A 20377-nucleotide genomic window follows, 5' to 3' on the forward strand; every position below is an offset into this window, starting at 1 on the left:
AGAGATGGTTTTGAAATTCACCTCAGATGCATGTGCGGTCCCCACATCATTTTAATCCTAAAATCCTGATGAGCTCAGTCAATGCGTCATTACGCGCGTCGTGGATGTCCCTGAAGCCAGTCGTTCAGCCCAGTGACACTCCACTCTTGGTCCAGGTCCTCATGAGCTGCGGGCGAAGTGGAACTTTATTTGAAGTCCCAGCCCCCACCCACCCCCTCGTGCTCCTTGCCCCGCGTGCTTCTCACTCCCGCGGGCCAATCGCTATTATCGTTGGCTGGTGCTCCTCGTGGGGCGTCGGTCTCACACCAAGCGCGTGTGTGTGCCTGGCACGCCCCTTCAGTCGGTTCACTCGATGGTCTCTTTGATGTAGTGTCATCGTATGACCCGGCTGCCTTTGAAGTGTCTTTGATTTAATATGATGTGTGAGGGAGAAGCGCAGTTGGACAGGCTGCAGAGGGTCACACCATGCCGCAAGTTTCCAGTGATGCGCATGTTTAACCTTTAGAGAAGAGTCCGTTCAAATGCATTTCAGGTATTGATTAGAAACTAATATGGTTTTCATTAAAAGCTTTTCTTGTGTTTTGAGCCCATCATGGTTCAGAGCAGCTCGTGAACTTTTACTCCAAGAAAAACTGAGGGAATCCTGAGGGTTGGTCCTCGTGGTCTCCTTCCCCAGATTGCCATTACTTCTTCATTGTTCCTCATCAGATTAATATAAACAATAAACAGAAAAAAACATTATTTCGAATGAGAATATAAGATCCATTCATATGGCAAAGGAACGTCTTTAGGTCATACAAATTAACTATATAACATGATTTATAATAAAACAAAAGATATGGCTCCAACAATGTCAGAAAAGGCTTTTCTGGTTTCAACTTTATGTGCTTGAAGCACTTTGATGGAAAGGTGTCCGTCCACGGTTGTTTCTTCAAAGATTTATAAGTTTCTTTTTCTCATCCTCATCTAAAGCCCTTTTTTAACGTGAAGTCTCTTTGAAATCTGTTTTAAATCTAACGTGTCATATGATCCAATTTATAAAAGCTCTACTTTTACTCACTTCAAGAGAAACTGTTAAAATCAGTATGATTTAAACCAGACCCAGCATCCATCTTGAAGTCTGACATTCAGCAGCACTACCATTACATTTTTGTTTTGGACTTTTGCAAAAGAAAAAAATTCAGTTTTTAACAAGTGCATTTTTTGCCATTCATTTATCGATGATTAAAGGCTTTTCGGTGCTAAATGTTGTGTGAAGACAGAGATGCCTTTTTGTGCTTTTATGCTCCATCCATGCAGTTTTGAAGTTGCAGAGTGAGGAAGGAAACTGATTGTTTGTTTGTTTATTCAGATGGTGGCAATTTCCCCCCAGAACTGAGAACTGTATTCACCTCTCCCTCCTTCCTTCTCTCCCTCCCTCCCTCCTTCTCTCCCTCCCTCCGTCCCTCCCTCCGACCCTCCCTCCCTCTCTCTTTCAGGTGGACTCTGACTCCAAATGTGGCTGCAGCGGTAACTCAGTCAGCTGTATGCCCTCTGAAGCTCTGGCTTCACACCTCTCCATCTGTTGGCAACCCGTGTTGTGTTGTCTGTCCAGTCTAATTCCTGCTTTGATCCAACTTGATTCATGCTGAGAGAAAGCGGCCTTGATTCTCTATGTCGGATCAGGTCGTCTATCAAATATATATGAAGTCGGCCATATGTGGAACAGATTGGATGTGTTGTTGCCAATGCATTGCACATTTCAATAACATAGCAAACCTCCAAAATTAAAAAATCAGAACCTTCATTTATTTCCATGATAGAGTTTACCAAGAGTATCAAATCAAGCACAAAGACATTAAGATCCACAAGATGAATCCACATTGCGTATTTTGGTCAATATATCTTAAATAGCATCTTTATCAATTACATTAATAGCCGACACGTTGCACTTCCAATAGTGTTTACCACCATTGTTTTGTGAGAGGGTAACAATTTGTGTGTGCGTGTGCGTGCGTGCGTGCGTGCGCGCGCGCAACACTGTTACTGTGCGCTTATACACTGTTGGTGACCTTGTAAATATTAATAACAATCACAATTCAGAAAACAATTGAAAAGACAAACTTGAACCTCTAACTTGGTAGAAGCCAGACACAAACAACAGCCGCAATGGTAATCTTTACCTTCAACGCTTTATCACCTCTATTTTGAATTATTCTTCTCAAAAGTATCCTCATCTTGTCTAATGCACTGGTTTGATTTTGTACCTCAAAGATAAAATATTCCTGCATTGTCTAAGGATGCAATCCGGGTCACCTGAAATTACGAATTCAGCTTGTTCATGATCTGCAATCAGAAGGAAGATAGAAGACGTTTGACTGAGAGAAGGATCTGTCTTCTTCTCTTATGAGTGTCGCTGTACTTAAAGAATGCTCGTTTAGCCTGATTCATAGTCTAGATGCCAGTTGGTTGTGTTGTGTAATATAATGTTTTTGAATAGGTTAAAGGTCAGGACAATAATTATTATCTTCACGTTGTTTTGTATACAAATTGTGGAACTTTATTCGGGATTTAACTCATTTGCCTTTTGTTAAGTGCACAAAGTGCCCTTTGGTTTAATGTAAGGCTCAAAGATGATTTTTATAAATAATAAATAAAATACAAATATATTTAAATTCAAAAGTCAAATGGTCAAATTTATGAGACTGAAACAAAGAGACAGATGGATCGAACCACCACATGAGGAATATTGACGATCTTATTACAATTCTAAAACTTGAATACTGTAGATTTACAAGTTTATACATGGAATTAATAATACAGAAGGCACATAAGTGGTTTCCGTGCAGACCTCGCTCTGCCTTCCTGATAAGTTGCATGTTCACACATGCATTGTAATGTACACGTATGTACGTGCACCAATATACCAAGAAAATATGTCAGACGTGTGGTGGGGAACGCTGGGAAATCTTCAGCTGGTTTGTGAAAGCCAGAGCATATGATTCATATCACTTTCATATTTCTTTGTACTCTGTAGATGAAGACATGGCCATTTTAATTGACTTGCTGCAACAGGAAAGGCAAGGTAAATGCAGGTGTACTTAATATCAACAATGATTCAATTACATTTAAATCTCCCAGTAAGTGAGCTAGCACGCACATATAAGAGCCCTGGAACCGCATATACCTGCATGCAAATCAACATTAATATAGTTATTTTGCCTGTGAGTTTTCTGCTGTGACACATCAACATGTCTTCTGTGAGGATAAAAGCTTAATTACGCTACCTATACTGTATGAAAGCATAATGATATGTTTCTCTTCTCATTTATTCAAGTTTGCTTTTTAATCTTCAATCTGCATATATGTGTGTGCGTGATACATTAAAATCTACATTGAGAAAAGATCTACTCTTTCTTGAATCCATGGATGGTTTTTAAATAATCCTAATATACATTTGCATTTTATTTTATATTTGAAATATATTGCAGAATGTGTCAATTGTCAAAGATAAATTAATTTCCCTAGAAAATGTCTTCGTGAAGCTTAAAGCCGGTATTGTGTCAATAAAGTTTATTCAAATAAACACCGCTACGTCACGACACACAATGGCAGCCAGCAGCACAGCTGTGACGGTTCTCGTTCCTAACGGGAGGAGACAAGTCGTTAAAGTGTCCTCCAACACACCGTTATTACAGGTAACGCGTGTTTTAAGGGCATATTTTATGACACGGACTGATTGTTTTATTCTGTTCTTTTGTCGTCAAACCAGAGCAAATACTTCTCCTCTTGTTAGCTCGTTCGGCTAACAGTCGTTAGCCGGTGACAAATCAGTTTCTGTGCTCGTGCAGATTAAAGGAAATTATTTGCTCATGAGGTTTACATTTCTTACTGAGAGTTTATATTTGCTATCTTCAGGTGCTGGAGGATGTCTGCAAAAAACATGGATTTAACCCCGACGAACACGGTTTGAAGTGAGTACCAGTTGGTTGATGCTAGCTGCCACAGCTCTGTGTCTAAGTGTAGACCTGAGCCCAGATGTCCAAGTGTAGATCCGAGCCCAGACTACTGTATATTAATAATAGGAGAACCCTAGAGGAGGGATATGTTATCAAATGTAATGGTGCTCCGAATTTCTTTCATTATCTGAGAACGTTTTGTTCTATCATCCTCACTCGCCTTTCTTCTGCCATCAACATTTGACAGGTTTCAGAGGACTGCTGTTGACCTTACACTGCCTTGGAGGTTTGCCAACCTGCCCAACAATGCGAAACTGGAACTGGTGACAAGTACAAGGAAACAGGCCGTAGCTGACAGCCAGGTTAGTTTAGATAAAGTGCAAGCTTGTGTGTGTGAGAAAGAGAGACATACAAAAGCAGTTTTAAACAGTCAGACCAAATAGTAAAGACACATAATCGCAGTTATGAGTGTATGACTGTCAGTACAATATGTGTGTTCATATTGAGATTGTCTGCTCGACTGTATCACCAGTAGCAATTCTCAGGCCTGATTTGGTTAAACTCAGAAATGTAAGCTTCGCACATACATATAGTTTTAAACATGTGGATTTGACATTTTATTTGTTTCTATTTTAATTATGTGCAAAACCTGTAAAACAATGAACAGTTTGATAGATGGAACTTCTTTAATATATTTCAATTGAATTCCCTGGCTTTCATGATCAAGAAAATTCAATAATTGTCTGCGATGTCTTAGTCAGTACATATTCCAAATGAGGGCTGGGCAATATGGGGGAAATCAAATATCAAGATATTTTTGACCAAATGCCCCAATGACAACATTGTGGCGTTTACTATTGATGCTTTTATGAAATATTTGCATCCTTTTAAAACCAAGAAGAGATAACACTTATGCCATATTACGAAAATCCAAAATCTAAGACGATATCTTAGACAATGTCTCATATCACCATAACGATACAATATCGTTATAGAAACATTTTAGAATCTTTCTATATTTATGTTGATCCGTCAAATAATTTTAAAATATTGTATTAGTTTGTGTTGTAGTGTAGCTTGGACTGTGGACCAACAAAGTTCGTTAATACGGAGCCACCAGAGCAGCTTCAGTGCTCCTCGTCAAGGACTCTTCAAGTCTGTGACCTCTACTGCGAGGATGAACAGCATTCTTCCAAAAGATATTGGCTCATTTGCTGTCGTAACGACAGTGACAAGCGCTGCCTAACACGTTGGCCAAAATCTCCTCCAGTCGTTTTGAGATCTGGTGACTGTGGAGGCCTTAAACTCACGTCATACCTGTATGGCAGCATCCGCATTCATTTGATTTCACTACCATGACATTAAGGTTTTTCCTTTGATTTGCCACTCTCTATTTCACGGTATGAGGATTAGCCCAAGTATCGCAATGTAGGTGATTCCCTGAAACATAAGAAAAGTATAGTGATACTGGTGCCAGAGTATCACTATTGTATCATCTGGGACTCGTCCTCTTAGTTTAGTTGTCTAATCGGTACTTTTTGTTCGGTAGACGGGCAAGTATCTTATTGCAGTCATATGACAGCCATAGACACTGGGTTCATTGATGACTTTCAGGATATGAGAATTTCACTTTTTCTTTTTCTTTTAAAGCTTACCAACCCAATCTTTTTTTTAAATGCTTTTAATTATTTATTTCCAAGAAACTCATGAGCACATATCTACACAAGATTTAAAGTGGTGCTTTTTTAAATTCTTTGTGGTGAAACTTTTACAGATCTGTCTATTTATTTATTTTTAAATAAACTAATCGATTAGTTGACAAAATAGTATGAGTGTTAGTATGAGTGTTAGTCGATTAAAAACAGTTATTTGGTTGAAGACAAACTTAATACTGTCACATTTCAAGATATTGATTGATCCCACCCATTAGGGTTCGGTGGTATGGCCAAAAATTCATATCATGGTGTTTTGTAAGATTTTGGCGGTTTCACGGTATATCACGGTATTTTTTTTCCAAATAAACACATTAATTTATTGACGGCGAAAAGGACCGCCATCGTTATTCACCACTCACTTGCAACTGGCCAACAGCTGTTTTGATTGGTACATAGGGAGCTAAACTGGAGGGATTTAGGACCCAGGGGAATCCCTTCATACTAGTGGCACATGAGCAGCCGTAACGACTATTGTCATTCTTCTGCAGGCAGCAACATTTAATGTTTACAGTCACAGATATGTGTACAGCGGTCTGAGCTACTTGTGTCTCACGGATAGAAATTGACTCATGGTGTGCAAGAAATGACATCACCAAAATGCATGATGTGTAAAGCCCGCCCACTCTGCTGGACAGGCAAAGACTTCTTCCTGCACAAGAAAAGTCTTCCTGTGTGGGCGGTGTCATTTACCTATCATGCATTTTGGCGATGTCATTTCTTGCAGACCATAAGTCAAGTGAGTTAACATGAGACGTAAGTAGCTCGGTCCGCTGCTCCTTCAGCTTCAAGCTGTGAACATTAAATGTTGTTGCCTGCCAAACAGCAGCGATCGGTATGACTATATATGAAAAATTCATACCGTATGGAAAACTGAAACCGGTATGCCGCACAGCCCTACCACCCATAATCATGCTTGAGGAGAAATGAGGTTGCAATATCGGTATTATTTTGGTATTTCTGTCAGCTGTATGCGTGAGCTTTTATTGACGGTACCTGGATAATCATTAGTTCTCCGTCTGTGTTCCTGCATTCACTCTGATCTGTATCCAGATAAACACTTTGTTGTAGCTGAGCTGTAGTTTCCTATGACATCATGAGTAAAATCACGGCTGGGTTTGATCTGTTGTTCTTGTTCATTTGATGGATGGTTGACTGTTGATACCTCACAGATTTTGTACGCTCAGACACACTGACTCGTTAACCTTCCAACATTCACCTCAGCGAGTGTGAGCAAGTTTCGTGTTTAGCGGTTGACAGCCAAAGAGCTCTTTTCATCTCTCCTGGTGTGCCGATGGGCAGCATGCTTTCTAATGCTGGACAACATGGTTGTTGAGTAAACATAAACAACTCGTAGAATGACTCAGACAGAGAAAGAACAACAGAGACTCGCGCTGATGTTACTCACTTCCAGACTGAGGTAGGGCCACATGTGCAGCTTAATCAGATCTGATTATCAAAGAATTTTCTTCCTGCAAAAGGGCTCAAGACTGTAGAGCTAAGCACTTACAAATGGCCACCTAGAGAGATTTTGATACATAATATAGTGAGTTTCATTCTAGCATTAGGTAACTTTTTGTAACGCATTCCTTCAACATGAAAGGTTAAAATGCACTTTGCATCCACCTGTTTTACATTTTTAAAGGCAAGTCGAATGATCAAATAATTGAAAGAAAAAAGTCAGTGGGACACTTGAAAGTAGTTCGCATAGTTTTTGCTTCTCATTTACCATTTTACATTTGTTCCAATTGAAGAAGTTCTTGATGCAGTATTTCATTTAAAAAAAACACAAACGAAAGAAAAGTCTGAGAAATAGTTTTACCCTGGTGATGTTTTTATGCCATGTATGTTTTTTTATTTAATCCTTTAATGGTCCCATTTTCTATGATCTCATAATAAATGCAAAAACTGCCACAGAGAAACCCATTTAGTGGCCCTTTTTAGTCATTTAAGAACCGTCTATAGCACCTTTTTATACAGTATGTACGTACTATGAGGCTGGAGTCCCAGCTCAAGAGATGTATACGGATTGTTATTGATTTTTAGATCATGGACACTGGTTTTCATGTAAAGTGTGTTTATGGTGTTTGACATGTGTTTAAAGGGAAGTTGTGTGTGACTGTAGTTTCTTTGCCCTCAGGTGCGGATTGCTCTGCAGATGGAGGACGGCTCTCGGCTCCAGGGTTCCTTCTCCTGTGGACAGAGTTTGTGGGAACTGCTCACACATTTTCCCGAGATCAGGTGTGTGTGTGTGTGTGTGTGTGTGTGTGTGTGTGTGTGTGTGTGTGTGTGTGTGTGTGTGTGTGTGTGTGTGTGTGTGTGTGTGTGTGTGTGTGTGTGTGTGTGTGTGTGTGTGTGTGTGTGTGTGTGTGTGTGTGTGTGTGTGTGTGTACAGTGATGGTTTTAGGGTTGCGGTTAGAATTTAGTTGGGGCAATGCATTTAGTTGCAAAGTTGGCGGATCCTCGTAAGTGTGTTTCCCCGTTCTGTATTCCAATTTCTTCCAATTTCAAGTTTCTTTAAACAATATACTCCATGTTAGTTCACATAGAAACACATAATTAATTAATTTATCCTGTTGTGACATTTTCTCAATACTGTGATCGTTGCCGCACGCCGTTACGACACGCGTCACTGAATGTTAAACTCTGTGACCGGATGTTTCAAAACCAAAATACAGCTTTGCAAACGCAGTAAACTTCTAACCTCATGGATGTGTGTTCACCGGCTTCTACATTAAACCTTTTTTAAATCAAAGAACCAGATATTTTCCGCCGGAGTTGTTAATCTTTAGTACTGATGATTCAAGCCAGATATGAATCAGGGTGGCCTGAAATACTTTCTCACATTTTGCAACTATTCAATATGAAGCTGTAATTATAATCTAAATTTAAAAACTGTTTTTACATATATTTTTTGCATTTCACTAAACATTGACAACACGTCACACTGGTGAAGTGCTAGAATCCTCACAGGTATGGGCAATATTTGTGTTTACCTTTTGCTATCGAAAATATAGGTGTTATAAAGTTAGAACACACACACACACACACACACACACAGCTGTTGTTCAGTGGTTCCAGCTGTGCGGTCCCAGGTGCTCGTGCATCCGTCCAGCCCTCATCTCTATTAAATGACATCACTCCAGATACTGATTATTTTCCAGGAAAGTGACGCTTCTATGAAAAGAATATTAGCTCCACATCAGCATGAAAGTGCTGTGAATGTTGTGAAACTGAGGGGAAAGCTTTTCAGAGCTGTGGAGAACAATAGTAAAACATTTATGGTTCAATTAGTTTCTACGTAGGATTGTGCTCACATGGTTTGCACATGCAGACATGCTGGTGCATCGCAGGTTTTATTGTATAATCACAGGGTTGAGGTAAAGTCACTTCTGTGTTTTGTTATGTTGCCTTTAAAGCAAACAACAATCACTCGCCCTTAAATTTAATCTGTTTTTCTTATTGTTTCCACCTGATTCCAGTGTGTCCGAGTTGTCTGAGTCAGGATCCACCCCTGTGTGTGTTTACATGAGAGATGAGGTATGCAATGTTCCTTAACTTTTTTTAATTTTAATTTGTCAACTCTCCATTTATGGGTACTAAGGTGTGTGTGTCTGTGTGTTCAGGTGAGTGGTGAAGAAGCACTCAAGAAGACTACTCTGAAGTCTCTGGGTCTTACAGGAGGAAATGCTATTGTCAGGTAGGTTGCTTGTGTACAAACAACATACTGCACACCAACAAATCATGTTATTTTGAGGCCTAATGATAAAGCTATTTTTTTATTTGTCTAAGGTTTTTACTCAAAAAGATCAAGGGACAGGAAGATAGCGAAGAAGCCACTGAAACAGCTGCTGTGCCAACCACACCTGTTGCCAAGGAAACCACACCTAGCCCATCATCTCAGCCCGATCCTTCTCCCTCACATCCGGAAACGTCAACAACGGATGTGACGAATAATAATTCAGACCCCCATAGTCAAATCGAAGTTCACATTGCTCCAGCTCCCGCCCCATGCAGCAAACCTCCTGTTCAACAGGAAGAGGTTCCAAAATTCCAGGATGCAGTTCGGCCAAAGAGTCCTCCTGTCGGGAGCGGAACGCTAGAGGAGGATGGCGAGGAAGCGGGCCCATCAGGACTGAACTCTCACTCATCCTCTTCCTCGGCTCCCTCTGCTCCTTTCATTGCCTTCTCGGGAGGCGGTCAGCGCCTCGGGGGTCCACAGGGAAACGCAGCGGGACGCTCGGCTCCGATCACAGCAGCCGAATCACCAAAAGCCAAGAAAGCAAAATCTAGCCACGGTTCGAGCACCAAGGTGAGTCATCTTATTTTAAGATTCATAAAAAAATAATAAGCATATTTTATATATATATTTTTAAACAATTTCAAAACATTCATTCAGCAGTTAGTTTGACCAGTTATCATGAAATAGTTTTCTCTTTGGCTGAGAAGTGAACAGAACAGATGCTGAATTGGCCAATTTCAAATCCATTGAACAGTAATTATTATTATTTAGTTTAATTAATTTTCAGCACAGCCTGAAAAATGAATGTCTTGTGAACTTTAACGTTTAGCTGAATTAAAAGACAATCTAGCAATAAGCACGTTTTATCTTGCTTACTGAAAAACTTTCTTGGCACGTGACCAAGGTGCCTGGTAGGAATCAAACTGGGACACTGTGGTCATGTGGTACGCCTCAGCCAGCAGGCTGCCAGGTACCATATCATGCTTTCTCACTACTTTTGAGGTCATCTAGTGTTTCTATTGACCACATTTTCATTCCAGCTTCAAGGAGTCGTATCAAGTGTAATTTTTCTTACCACATTGGCAGATTGTTTTATTTCATACAAGTGAATTACACATCATTTCCTTGAGATCGAAGGTTATTTATTGACCCAGAAACGGGTGGACAATCTCTCCACAAGTAATCAAGTAAAACTGGTAGTCGTTTCTGATCCTCACGCAGCGTCAACCCACTGCCGACCAGCCGGGCGAGGACATGGATCAACGGGAGGAGTCCTCGGAGGTAAAATGATTTATTACCTGTCAGAACTTTCTGATGTCTCACCTATTACATGTCTGTGTCAGTTAATCGACTTTCCCTGTTGTGTGTGTGTGTTCTATTTTGAATGAGCATTAGACACAATATGGCTCTGAAAAGTTTCATAACAAATAAATGACTTTCCGTGCTTTTTATCGTCCACTGGCATGCACCTGCCCCTTTGACCTCACACAGTATCTTAGCTTCACGTGCGCCTCACATCCTTTCCTTCACTCATTCTCTTTCCTCAGCCAGTAGAGAGGGAGCCTCTCATCTACCACCTGGACGCAATGTCCCTTCACTCTAAGGACCACAGGGATCTTCCAGACGAGTTCTTTGAAGTGACGATGGATGATGTGCGTAAGCGCTTCGCCCTGCTGAAGAGCGAGAGGTGGGAGAAGGAAGTGGATGGAAGCGGTCGAGTGACTTTGGGTCAGAGGACCGTGTGTGATATTTAGTATAAATACCTTGTTGCTGCAGAAACACGTCTGGATCAGATGTGTTCCTGCACTGTTTGTAACAGATAATTAGTCAGTTTGGCATTCGGTCCTGCAGTGTTTTGTCGATGTACAAACCGTTAATTGCAGAATACCATCGCAGTGATGAGAGGCCATGGCCAGGGAGAATGCCAGGCATCACTGCGTGTGTTTTGAAGTTTGTTTTTATTTATTGTGAGTTTGAAGTTTTTATTTATTTATGAGCGCTTCTTCAAAACAGATGCGGACAAGTTTATGCTGTGCTCTTTGAATGTAGCCCCACCAGACTACAGCTGCCGAGACTTTGTGTGTGTTTGCAAACATTTACTCATTTATAACACACCGCGCACACTACAAAAGCTTCTAAATATGGCATACAGGGAGCAATTAGCAAGCCTGTTTTGTGTAGACGTTTATCCTCCAGCCATCGACCAAACACCGTCAGGTTGAGACCTCATCACGCGCATCCTTTAATCTTCGTCTACATTGATTTAGCTGGCTGCCTCATGGCTACGCTACTACTGTGTCGATGACTGCAATTACCAAGGGGGGAATTAAACCGACCACAGCAATTCGTCTCTGCCTCTGTCACGCACACACAGACGCACACACGGCCACACACGAGTGAGGGTTGAAGATTAAACATTGTCTGCGCATCTTTCCCATTGTTGATTCCACTGTTGGCTTTTTTTTCACTGCTCTTTTTGTTACAACTGCGTATGTCTGTTTCTCCCCCAGGAAGCTACTGCAGGAGGCTCCGCTGATGACTAAATCTCTAAAGGAAAAACGGATGAAGGAGAAGATGGAAAGATATCCTAAAGTTAGCACAAGGACGGACAAATAATCAGTGTTTGTGTGAGGTATACAGACTTTGTATAACGTGCTGCCACTGTGTGTCACCAGGTGGTTCTGAGGGTCCAGTTTCCAGACAGACATGTTCTACAAGGCTTCTTCAGGCCTCTGGAGACAGGTGTGTGGGTATTTGTTGGTGGAGCGTGTTCATTTCAGATGGCTAGCCACAGGTATGGCTGCAATGTTAGAGCTACTTGCGGCTCCCTCACCACATTTATGAGTGTAGCCACACCAGAGTGACAGAGAGACAGAAATAATGAGACAGGTCTGTAATTCCAGGGATTAAATCCACCTCAGCCCCAACAGCAACAAAACAACCAGCAGAACAACAAATCTGAGGGGAATTCCATCAGAAAAATGAATTATCCTCCACACAGTGCCGGATGAAGGTGCAGATAGATCCGTTTGTTCATGATTAAGTGTGTTTGTTTGTTTTGTGTCCAGTTGGTGCTGTGAGACATTTTGTGAAGAGTCACATGGAGGATCCTCAGCTCAGTTTCTACTTGTGTAAGTCTCATTTTGATTTCCCACTAATTAATCACAACATCATTGTGCATACAAATCCATCCCTTTGTGAAGGTTTGATGATCATATTTCTGTGTATTCATACTTGGCCTGAAAATATCATTCAGCCGATGGTCTCTACTCAACAAGTAACTGCTGAGACCTGGGAACACCACAGAGAAAGTAGTTGCGGTTAAGTCCAACGAGGCCAAACAATCATATAGGTTGTGAACAAGCCGAAGAATTAGCCAGATTATCGAAACCACATTCTCCTTAAATTTAGTTTGGCTAACCTGAAGGTTTCTTTAAACTCAAGTTTCTTGCCTTCTCTGACTTCTCTGTAATGATCACACTGTATTTCCAAATCTTAGCAATAAAGTTGGTGACTTATCATAACCGCCAAAACTATGAAAATAAGAAAAAAAAATTCTATCTATACTTGATCTACTTGTGTGCATAAAATTGTTAGTTTTCACCAACTTGATCTTATTCATACTTCCCTGAAAAGCTGTGAAATAAATGTAGCTGTCCTCAGGTAGAGTATCGACGTTGTTCCATAGCCACATTAATTTTAGATGAAACTGATCAGTCTGTAGAATATTTATTAAATTAACTTGTGTAGTTTAACTTTCCAGTATCAGTAATGACTTCAGTGTAGATTTCAGTGATGTTCCATCTCTAATTTGTAACTCTTTTTTTTCAGTCATCACCCCCCCAAAAACCATCTTGGATGACCCCTCAGCTACACTGTTTGAGGCGAGTCTTTAGGCAGCACTTTCTTCTCACCACAAACAGAAAGATTTGACTCAAACAAACTATAACATGGTCAAACTCCAGAAAACAACAGGCACACAGAGACGGACTGTAAAACGTATCGCGTGGTCCCTCTCTCCTCTTCAAAGCTCCAACACATTCCCGTTCTCCCCCTCTTCTCTCGCTCCTCCCCTCTCTCACACTTGTCTCCCCCCTCTCCACTGTCCTTGACCCCAGCTGGGCTTGATTTTTTCCCAGACTGGCACATGGGGTTAATACAGGCCTTGCTTTGATCTTGACACACACACACACACACAGAGAATTGGGCAGCCTTGATGCTTTGTTGCCTCTGAGTTCAGAGCTATTCAAATAATGAAAGGGAGCGAAAAGAAACTAATACAAAACAAGAAGTTGTTCTCTTGTTCGGTTCATCAGTCTGAACCCAGACGCCCTCAAAGACTCTCCTTGTTCTTTTATTTTTAGATGCATTATTTCAGAACGGAAAGAAGATTTTCCTTATCAGTTCCTCCCGGTTCTTTCTTCTGACACTTTGACTCAACATAAAGTAGACCGAAAAAGAAGTGGAGGAAGAGAAAGTAGTTTGAAGTGATATCGCGTTGTGATCGTGTTCAGCGCCTCAGAGGAATTGGTACAAAAGATAACAATCCTCAAAAGCACACTTTGAAGTGTGTGTGTGTGTGTGTGTGTGTGTGTGTGTGTGTGTGTGTGTGAGAGTGAGATATGGAAGCCTTTTTGGTGCCATGATCACTCTGACTCAAATCTAATGTTGCCCGTCTCTCTTTGTTTTTTTGTCTTTGTGTCCCTTCCTGAACTCTCTGCCTGTTTATAACTACATGTCCCTCTCCTGGACCCCAACTCCCCTTGTCCACCTCCACTACTGTCTCTCTCTCCGACCCTCTCTTGTGTCTACCCCCTCGTTCACCCCCATGTTTTTATCCATTGGGAACTTAAATGTGTTAAAGTGCACACAAACTACATATTTAATCTCCTTGGTTTCATCTCACACACACACACACACACACTGTGTCTGGCTCTATTTCTCTGTCTATACATCAATCTTTGACGCACAAGGAGTCTTTTTTTCTCCCATCACATAGACATGAATGCACACGCACATGTCTCTTTCTCACACACAAAGACACACACTTTAATCACTTTGTGTCATGTCAGGAAAGGAATGTTTCCCAACCCAGAAGCCCTTTGATACCAGGCATCCCCTCCCTCAGCCGTCTCTCCCTCTGTCTTCCATCAGGATCTGTTCTGCCTCCCTCCCTCCATTCCTCTCCTTAAATGTTTTTTTTTTTACACTGTCTCTTTTTCTCTCTCTCTCACACACACACACACACACACACACACACACACACACACACACACACACACACACACACACACACACACACACACAGGTCTTGTCCCATTGCCCTGGAAGTGCCGCTGCCAGAGAAGCAGGAATGTCTGTTGTTTCACTGCAACACATTGTTTCCTGGTCACAGGGCTGTGATAATAGCAATTAGGAGCGAGGGTCCCAATTTAGCAACCAGCTAGGGAGGACGGGGGGCCGAGAGTGAGAGGACAGTGTGTAGACGGATTGTAGTGGAGAGCAAGCCCGCCTCATCCCAGTGACAGCCACGCTACGCTCACTTTTGATACTGTTGATTTAAAACGGTGAAAGACTGAGCTACTTGAAAATGATCGTTGAGCAATATGACTATAGTGTGTTTTGTAATTCAAGCTTCTGTGTGCTTTGATTATGTAGACAGGCCGACTGCGTGTGCATGTTACTGCATACGAGTTTCTCTCTGTTGTGTCCCGCTAGCTAGCTCAGGGCCAGCTCATGGCCGGCAGCCACCGAACGTTCCCTCCCAGGTAAACACTGTTTGCTCCGTCTGCACCGTTAACTTCTAGCCGCCGGCTCCATGTTGAGAGCCATGTGGAGGCCGTAGATATGCTCTGAATCTCTTTAATATGTAATTCATAAAACACATTCTCAGTTACGTTAGAGGATCTATTAACTGGAAAAAAGGAACTACTCATGGTGGGTTTTTGTGTAAAGTTGTTTGCCTCTGCTGTTGGTCACATGACCAGCAGCTGAAAGTAATTTTAAAAGTACATCATTAATCATTTAAACAACTCAACTTTGTTCTTCTGTGTTGTGTATGCGAAGGACACTGTGTATCTTAGTTTGTCTTCTATTAGAGTCACAGACACGTGCCCTCCTTGCCTGTCTGTCTGCGTTTCAACCTCCTAATTGTACGCTTGGTAATATATCTGCCAAGAAAAAGGTCCATTATAACCATTAAGACGTTTACCGGAGAAAAGTGTTGTGCTTCAGGGGTGAGGGTGTTTTCACTAACCATTTGATTGTTGCTCATTTTGTGGTTTGCTTCAAAGAACCTCGGTTACTGGTTCAGATCCCCGAGTAATGAATCGTCTTAAAAAATAAACTTGGCTCTGATGTGTTGGCAGGGAGGCAATTTGTTTTAATTTTTCCATGTTTTTTTAGAGATTGACTTGATGTATTTTGATGGCTTCTGTTCACTCCTCCTCTCCGTCTGCAGGCCGACTTGTTTCCTGGCGCTCTGGTGTACTTTGGATCCGACGTTAAGACAGGTTTTTGTCTTTTTGGTTCTTTTCTTTCATATGCTGATTTTTGAATTGGATACTGGTGTATTACTGAGGAATGTAATGTAGCAAAACAAGTGTGTGTGTGTGTGTGTGTGTGTGCTACACAGATTTTTACATGAAGAGGGAACTGCTTGATTCCTCTGTCTCGGCCTTGCAAGCAAATGAGTCCATTGCAAGGTATGTGTTCACGTGTATGTGTTTCTGGCCGTGCATGCATTAGTGTGTCTATATGCACTTGTATCCCGCGGCAACCAGCCTATTTTCCTGTCACAAAGCTGTCCTCATTGGAATCCCTTTGAGGTTCAGCCTAAACAGCAGGTGCCCTCCACACACGCACGCACATAAACATACACGTAAAACCATTTTCCAGTCCTGCTAAAGATAGAGCACGTTTCCCAAAAGTGACCCCCACCTGTTGTCCCTTTTGCTTCTTTAACAAGGTCATCACTCTTCTGTTTTAGAAACTAAGATATTTTAACCCCCCCACCTCAGCTGCATGCTCCGGTCCCCAACACCCTCCTCCAGCACTGAGGGCTCAGAGGAGCCGCTGCCTTCTCCAGAGCCGAGCGAGGACACCAGCAGGTCCACACGGGACGAGGGAGCTGCGTCTGCACACAACAAGGCTGCTAAACCTGCCAGATCGGACCCGGGAAAGGTGCCCAAGTGGCTCAAGCTTCCAGGTGAGGACGGACCAACACTCGCATAGTTATTTCAGTCACGTTCACACCTGGAGGTTGGTTCATTTGGTCCAGACCAAGAGAAAAAAAATATATGCATTGTTGCCTTAAGTTCAGGCCTTTTTATAAGCAAACCAAGAGCTGTAAATAAAGTCATACAGACTGACAAGTAACACATTGATCTGACGGTTAAAGTGACTGCATGAACCCATGTGGTGACACTTACTAACGCTGTCCTGTCAGGCTTTTAAAGAGGTCAGAATGATTTCCTCTGGCTGTCTTCTTGAGCTCCACATCATGACATTCTGTGACATATTGATCGCACTATTGGTCACGCTTCAGAAACACTTACTGACTGAAACCCATGAACCGACTTAAAAACTTGCTAGCCTAGCAACACTTTAGGCTACAAACAACCCATAATGCAACATTCTCTGTGTTGCACCAGAACTCTCTCCATTCAAAAAGAGTAACTGATGTGAATACGTCATTATTTTTTTAGCCTTCAAATATAACAAGACCCTGACTTTTTCAAACATAATTTTCAGGAGGAAAAATATTGTCTCTTATTCAGGCCAATACAGAATCTTATTTCAATCGCTTCCTTCATGGTTCATGATCAAAAGTTTGCTTTAAATGTGCAATGTGTAGGATATTTGGCATCGTCTAGTGGTGAGGTTTCAGATTGCAACCAACTGAAACTTCTCCCATGTGCCATGCGGGGAGGAGAACTACGGTGGCCGACACAAAGACATAGCCCGTTGTAGAGCCAGTGTTTAGTTTGTCCATGGCTCCGTGAAGAGGAACCGCTCTGTATGTAGATATCAACAACTCCTTCTAAGCAAACGAAAACACGATTATTCTTATTTTCAGCTCAATATGCATTAAAAACAAACTTTATAATATTAGATACATATTTGCCCTAAATGCTACACACTGTTCCTTTTTAATAGAAGTGTTTTAATTATGAGTTTTTGCTTATAATTAAAACACTTGATGGGGATGGGGAGGGCATTCCAGAGGGGGGATGCAGCAGCTGAGAAGGCCCTGTCACCCCAGGTCCGGTGCTTGGTCCTGATGGTCTTCAGAGTGTTTGCATAGTGGAGTTTATTGAGCTTTTTGCTGTTGCAATAGTCAAGTCTGGAGGTTATGAGGGCATGGATGAGAATTTCGGTGGTGGCAGAGGACAGGGAGGGCCGGAGGCCTGCAATGTTCCTGAGGTGAAAGAAGGCAGTTTTGGTGATGTGGTTGGCGTGGGGTAGGAAAGAGAGGGTGGGGTCGAGGATGATACCGAGGTTGTGGACTTGGGTGGAGGGTGTGACAATGGAGCCATCAATGTTGAGAGAGAGAAGGTCTGGGCTGAGCGGGTGAGGGAGTTAGGGCAGATGATTGCATTTCAGATTTATTGCAGTTGAGTTTGCGAAAGTTCTGTTGCATCCATGATTTTATATCAGTGAGACAGGTGGTGTGAGTGGAGTGGGTGTCTGAGGTGATGGTCTTGGAGGAGAAATAGAGTTTGGTGTCATCAGCGTTGCAGTGGAGACCATGACGACGGATGATTTTAAATGATGATGAATGATTGCCAGCGTCCCCCCTGAGCCAAAATGCATTCCTAAAGTTAATAAAGTAACTCATCCCTCCGGCTGTCCTCCGCAGAGATCACATCCTTTTTTTTTCTGTAGCAAAAGAACAGAAGGCTTTGACCCACACAACCTTGTCGTGGTAAGCACCCAAAACCCAAAACCACAGTCGAGAGGAAGTGGCCTTTTGAAAGCAGAATTCCTCGTGACTCAGAAGGTTAGGATGCATTTTAGGATGAACCAATTATTTCAGGATGGTCGCCCCCTCCGGCCCAGGAGACCACTACAGACTCTCGGGGCCCAGGGAGGGAGCCTGCTGCTGGGCCACATCACACAGCACAAGCCCCTGTGGTCTGTCTGTCACGGCGCTTCTCTGTTGTTGTATTGTACCATTTCTGGTGGTCACTGCATTGATGTTTTTCTTTGTAATAATTCTTCCCTTTTCGCTCTGTCTTTTTTGTGTGTTTTTCACATTTTATTTCGGGCTGATCTTTGTGTGTCCATGTGCGTCTTTTAAGAAAGTTGTGGCTGCTTTATCTTTCATGAGCAAAGTTGAAAGAAAAAGACTGAGAGGAGGGGGGCTGAATTGGGAATTATAGGCTCCATGTGTGGAGCTGTGCAGTACAGAGGACACACACACACACACACACACACTCTGAGACTTTGTCGGTCACTGAATATGTCCAGTAGTTTAGGCTGTCTCAGTTATTAGCGATCATAAAATTGTATTGAGTATTGACAGGAACAGAGATTAAAGCCAACACGCTTCCTGTCTGGGGACTTTCTGGCACGCCAATAAAAGCTTTCTCCTCCGTCCTGTAACAAGATGACCAGCATCGTGTTGACAGGCGTTATTACAGGTCACAGATTGCTATGCAGATTCTGTGTTTTTATATTTAGTAATGTTGTCACATTTCTTCCTGTTAAATTAATACATTGAAGGGAATATTTTGACTTTTTTTTTTTTAGAGTCTCATGAAAAGATTGTCACCCTCCTGTCTTTATGTTAAATATAAAGGTACAGCTATAAGACCGGAAGCTTAGGTCAGCATACAGACTGGATACAGCTGGCCGAGCTCTGTCCAAAGTATGACTTGAATAAAGAAATTCTTAAATCACTAATACTTACTTAACAATTTGTGTTCTTAAAAGTGTCTCATGATGTAGCTTAACAAAATGAATGAATGAAGTGAGCTATTCTTCTCCAGAAAGAAGCATTAAGACTTTCTGATATTTTAAAATGAACACCAATGCTAAAAATGTTACTCGTTATTCTTCAGAGATATTAACTACCGTCTGCTGTTTTTTTTCACAGGTAAGAAATAGGACTGTTGCTGTGTGTTGATGGGAAGCCGCTTGAAGACTGTGGAGAGCACTTAAACCTTTGCTGCGCTTTGATGAAGACTCAACTTTGTGGCAGCAGCGGACTAAATCTATCATGGAAGTAGCTTGCACTTTACTAGGTTTTAAAACGGCCAAAGTAACAAGGCGGATGAATATGGGATTGGAGGATTGTTGTGTTTCATTCCGGTTGATCTCTTGGAGGAGAGTGTTAAAGATGCTGCTTTTATTTAGCAGGTGAAAATGCTGTGGAAAGGGAATAAAGATGGTTGTACTAAAACTTTCTTGTATCAAAGTTCAATGACACGTCCTTGCTCTCGTCCAATTGATTCAGAGCCAACGCCAAACACACAGCACTGTTTTGTTTCCATCGTTTGTTCCTGTATAGAGTGTTCTCTATTAATGGCTGAGGGCTTTTAATCCATGGATTATTTTTTTAGCATAGTTTTGTTTTTCTGGAAATTTGATGAACCCAAACATTTGTTATGAATCGTTTTTTTATTCACGTAACTAAATGGATCAATAATAGATAACACAACTTGGATGAACCTTGCTGAAGCTAACCAGCTTTGCAAAGTTGTAGAAACCACCATCTCAACAAATTTGGCACAAACATATTTGGAGGTCAAAGGTCACTGTGAACGTACAAAACATGTTGGTAATAACTCATGATGGCAAGTTCTCACAAATGGCTGATGGAATAAAATGAAGTGATAACATTTTGGACAGACATGGATGCAAACTGCAACCTGACTGGTTGGCGGAGGCAAACAACTGAGGTCATAATTCTAGTAAAAGTATGGGTTCTGTGTTTATTTTTTTAAGGGGTAAAATTATGAGTCTAAAATAACTGTATTGAA

The 20377-nt window shown here is 41.7% G+C and overlaps 1 protein-coding gene across 1 annotated transcript; it reads left to right on the top strand.

Moving 5' to 3' along the window:
• Nucleotides 1-3587: 3587 nt before the first annotated feature.
• On the top strand, nt 3588-19792 carry aspscr1 (ASPSCR1 tether for SLC2A4, UBX domain containing; the record flags this gene model as incomplete). Its single annotated transcript, XM_079219126.1, has 17 exons — nt 3588-3677; nt 3898-3953; nt 4186-4300; nt 7791-7891; nt 9133-9190; nt 9277-9350; nt 9443-9962; nt 10614-10673; nt 10940-11079; nt 11903-11984; nt 12068-12134; nt 12461-12523; nt 13224-13276; nt 15853-15904; nt 16027-16096; nt 16412-16599; nt 19492-19792. 17 exons carry the CDS (start codon nt 3588-3590, stop codon nt 19500-19502), a joined length of 1800 nt encoding a protein of 599 aa, XP_079075252.1. The 3' UTR covers nt 19503-19792.
• Nucleotides 19793-20377: the final 585 nt, after the last annotated feature.

Source organism: Taurulus bubalis (genome assembly GCF_910589615.1).
Source record: "Taurulus bubalis genome assembly, chromosome: 6".
Taxonomy (NCBI): Eukaryota; Metazoa; Chordata; class Actinopteri; order Perciformes; family Cottidae; genus Taurulus; species Taurulus bubalis.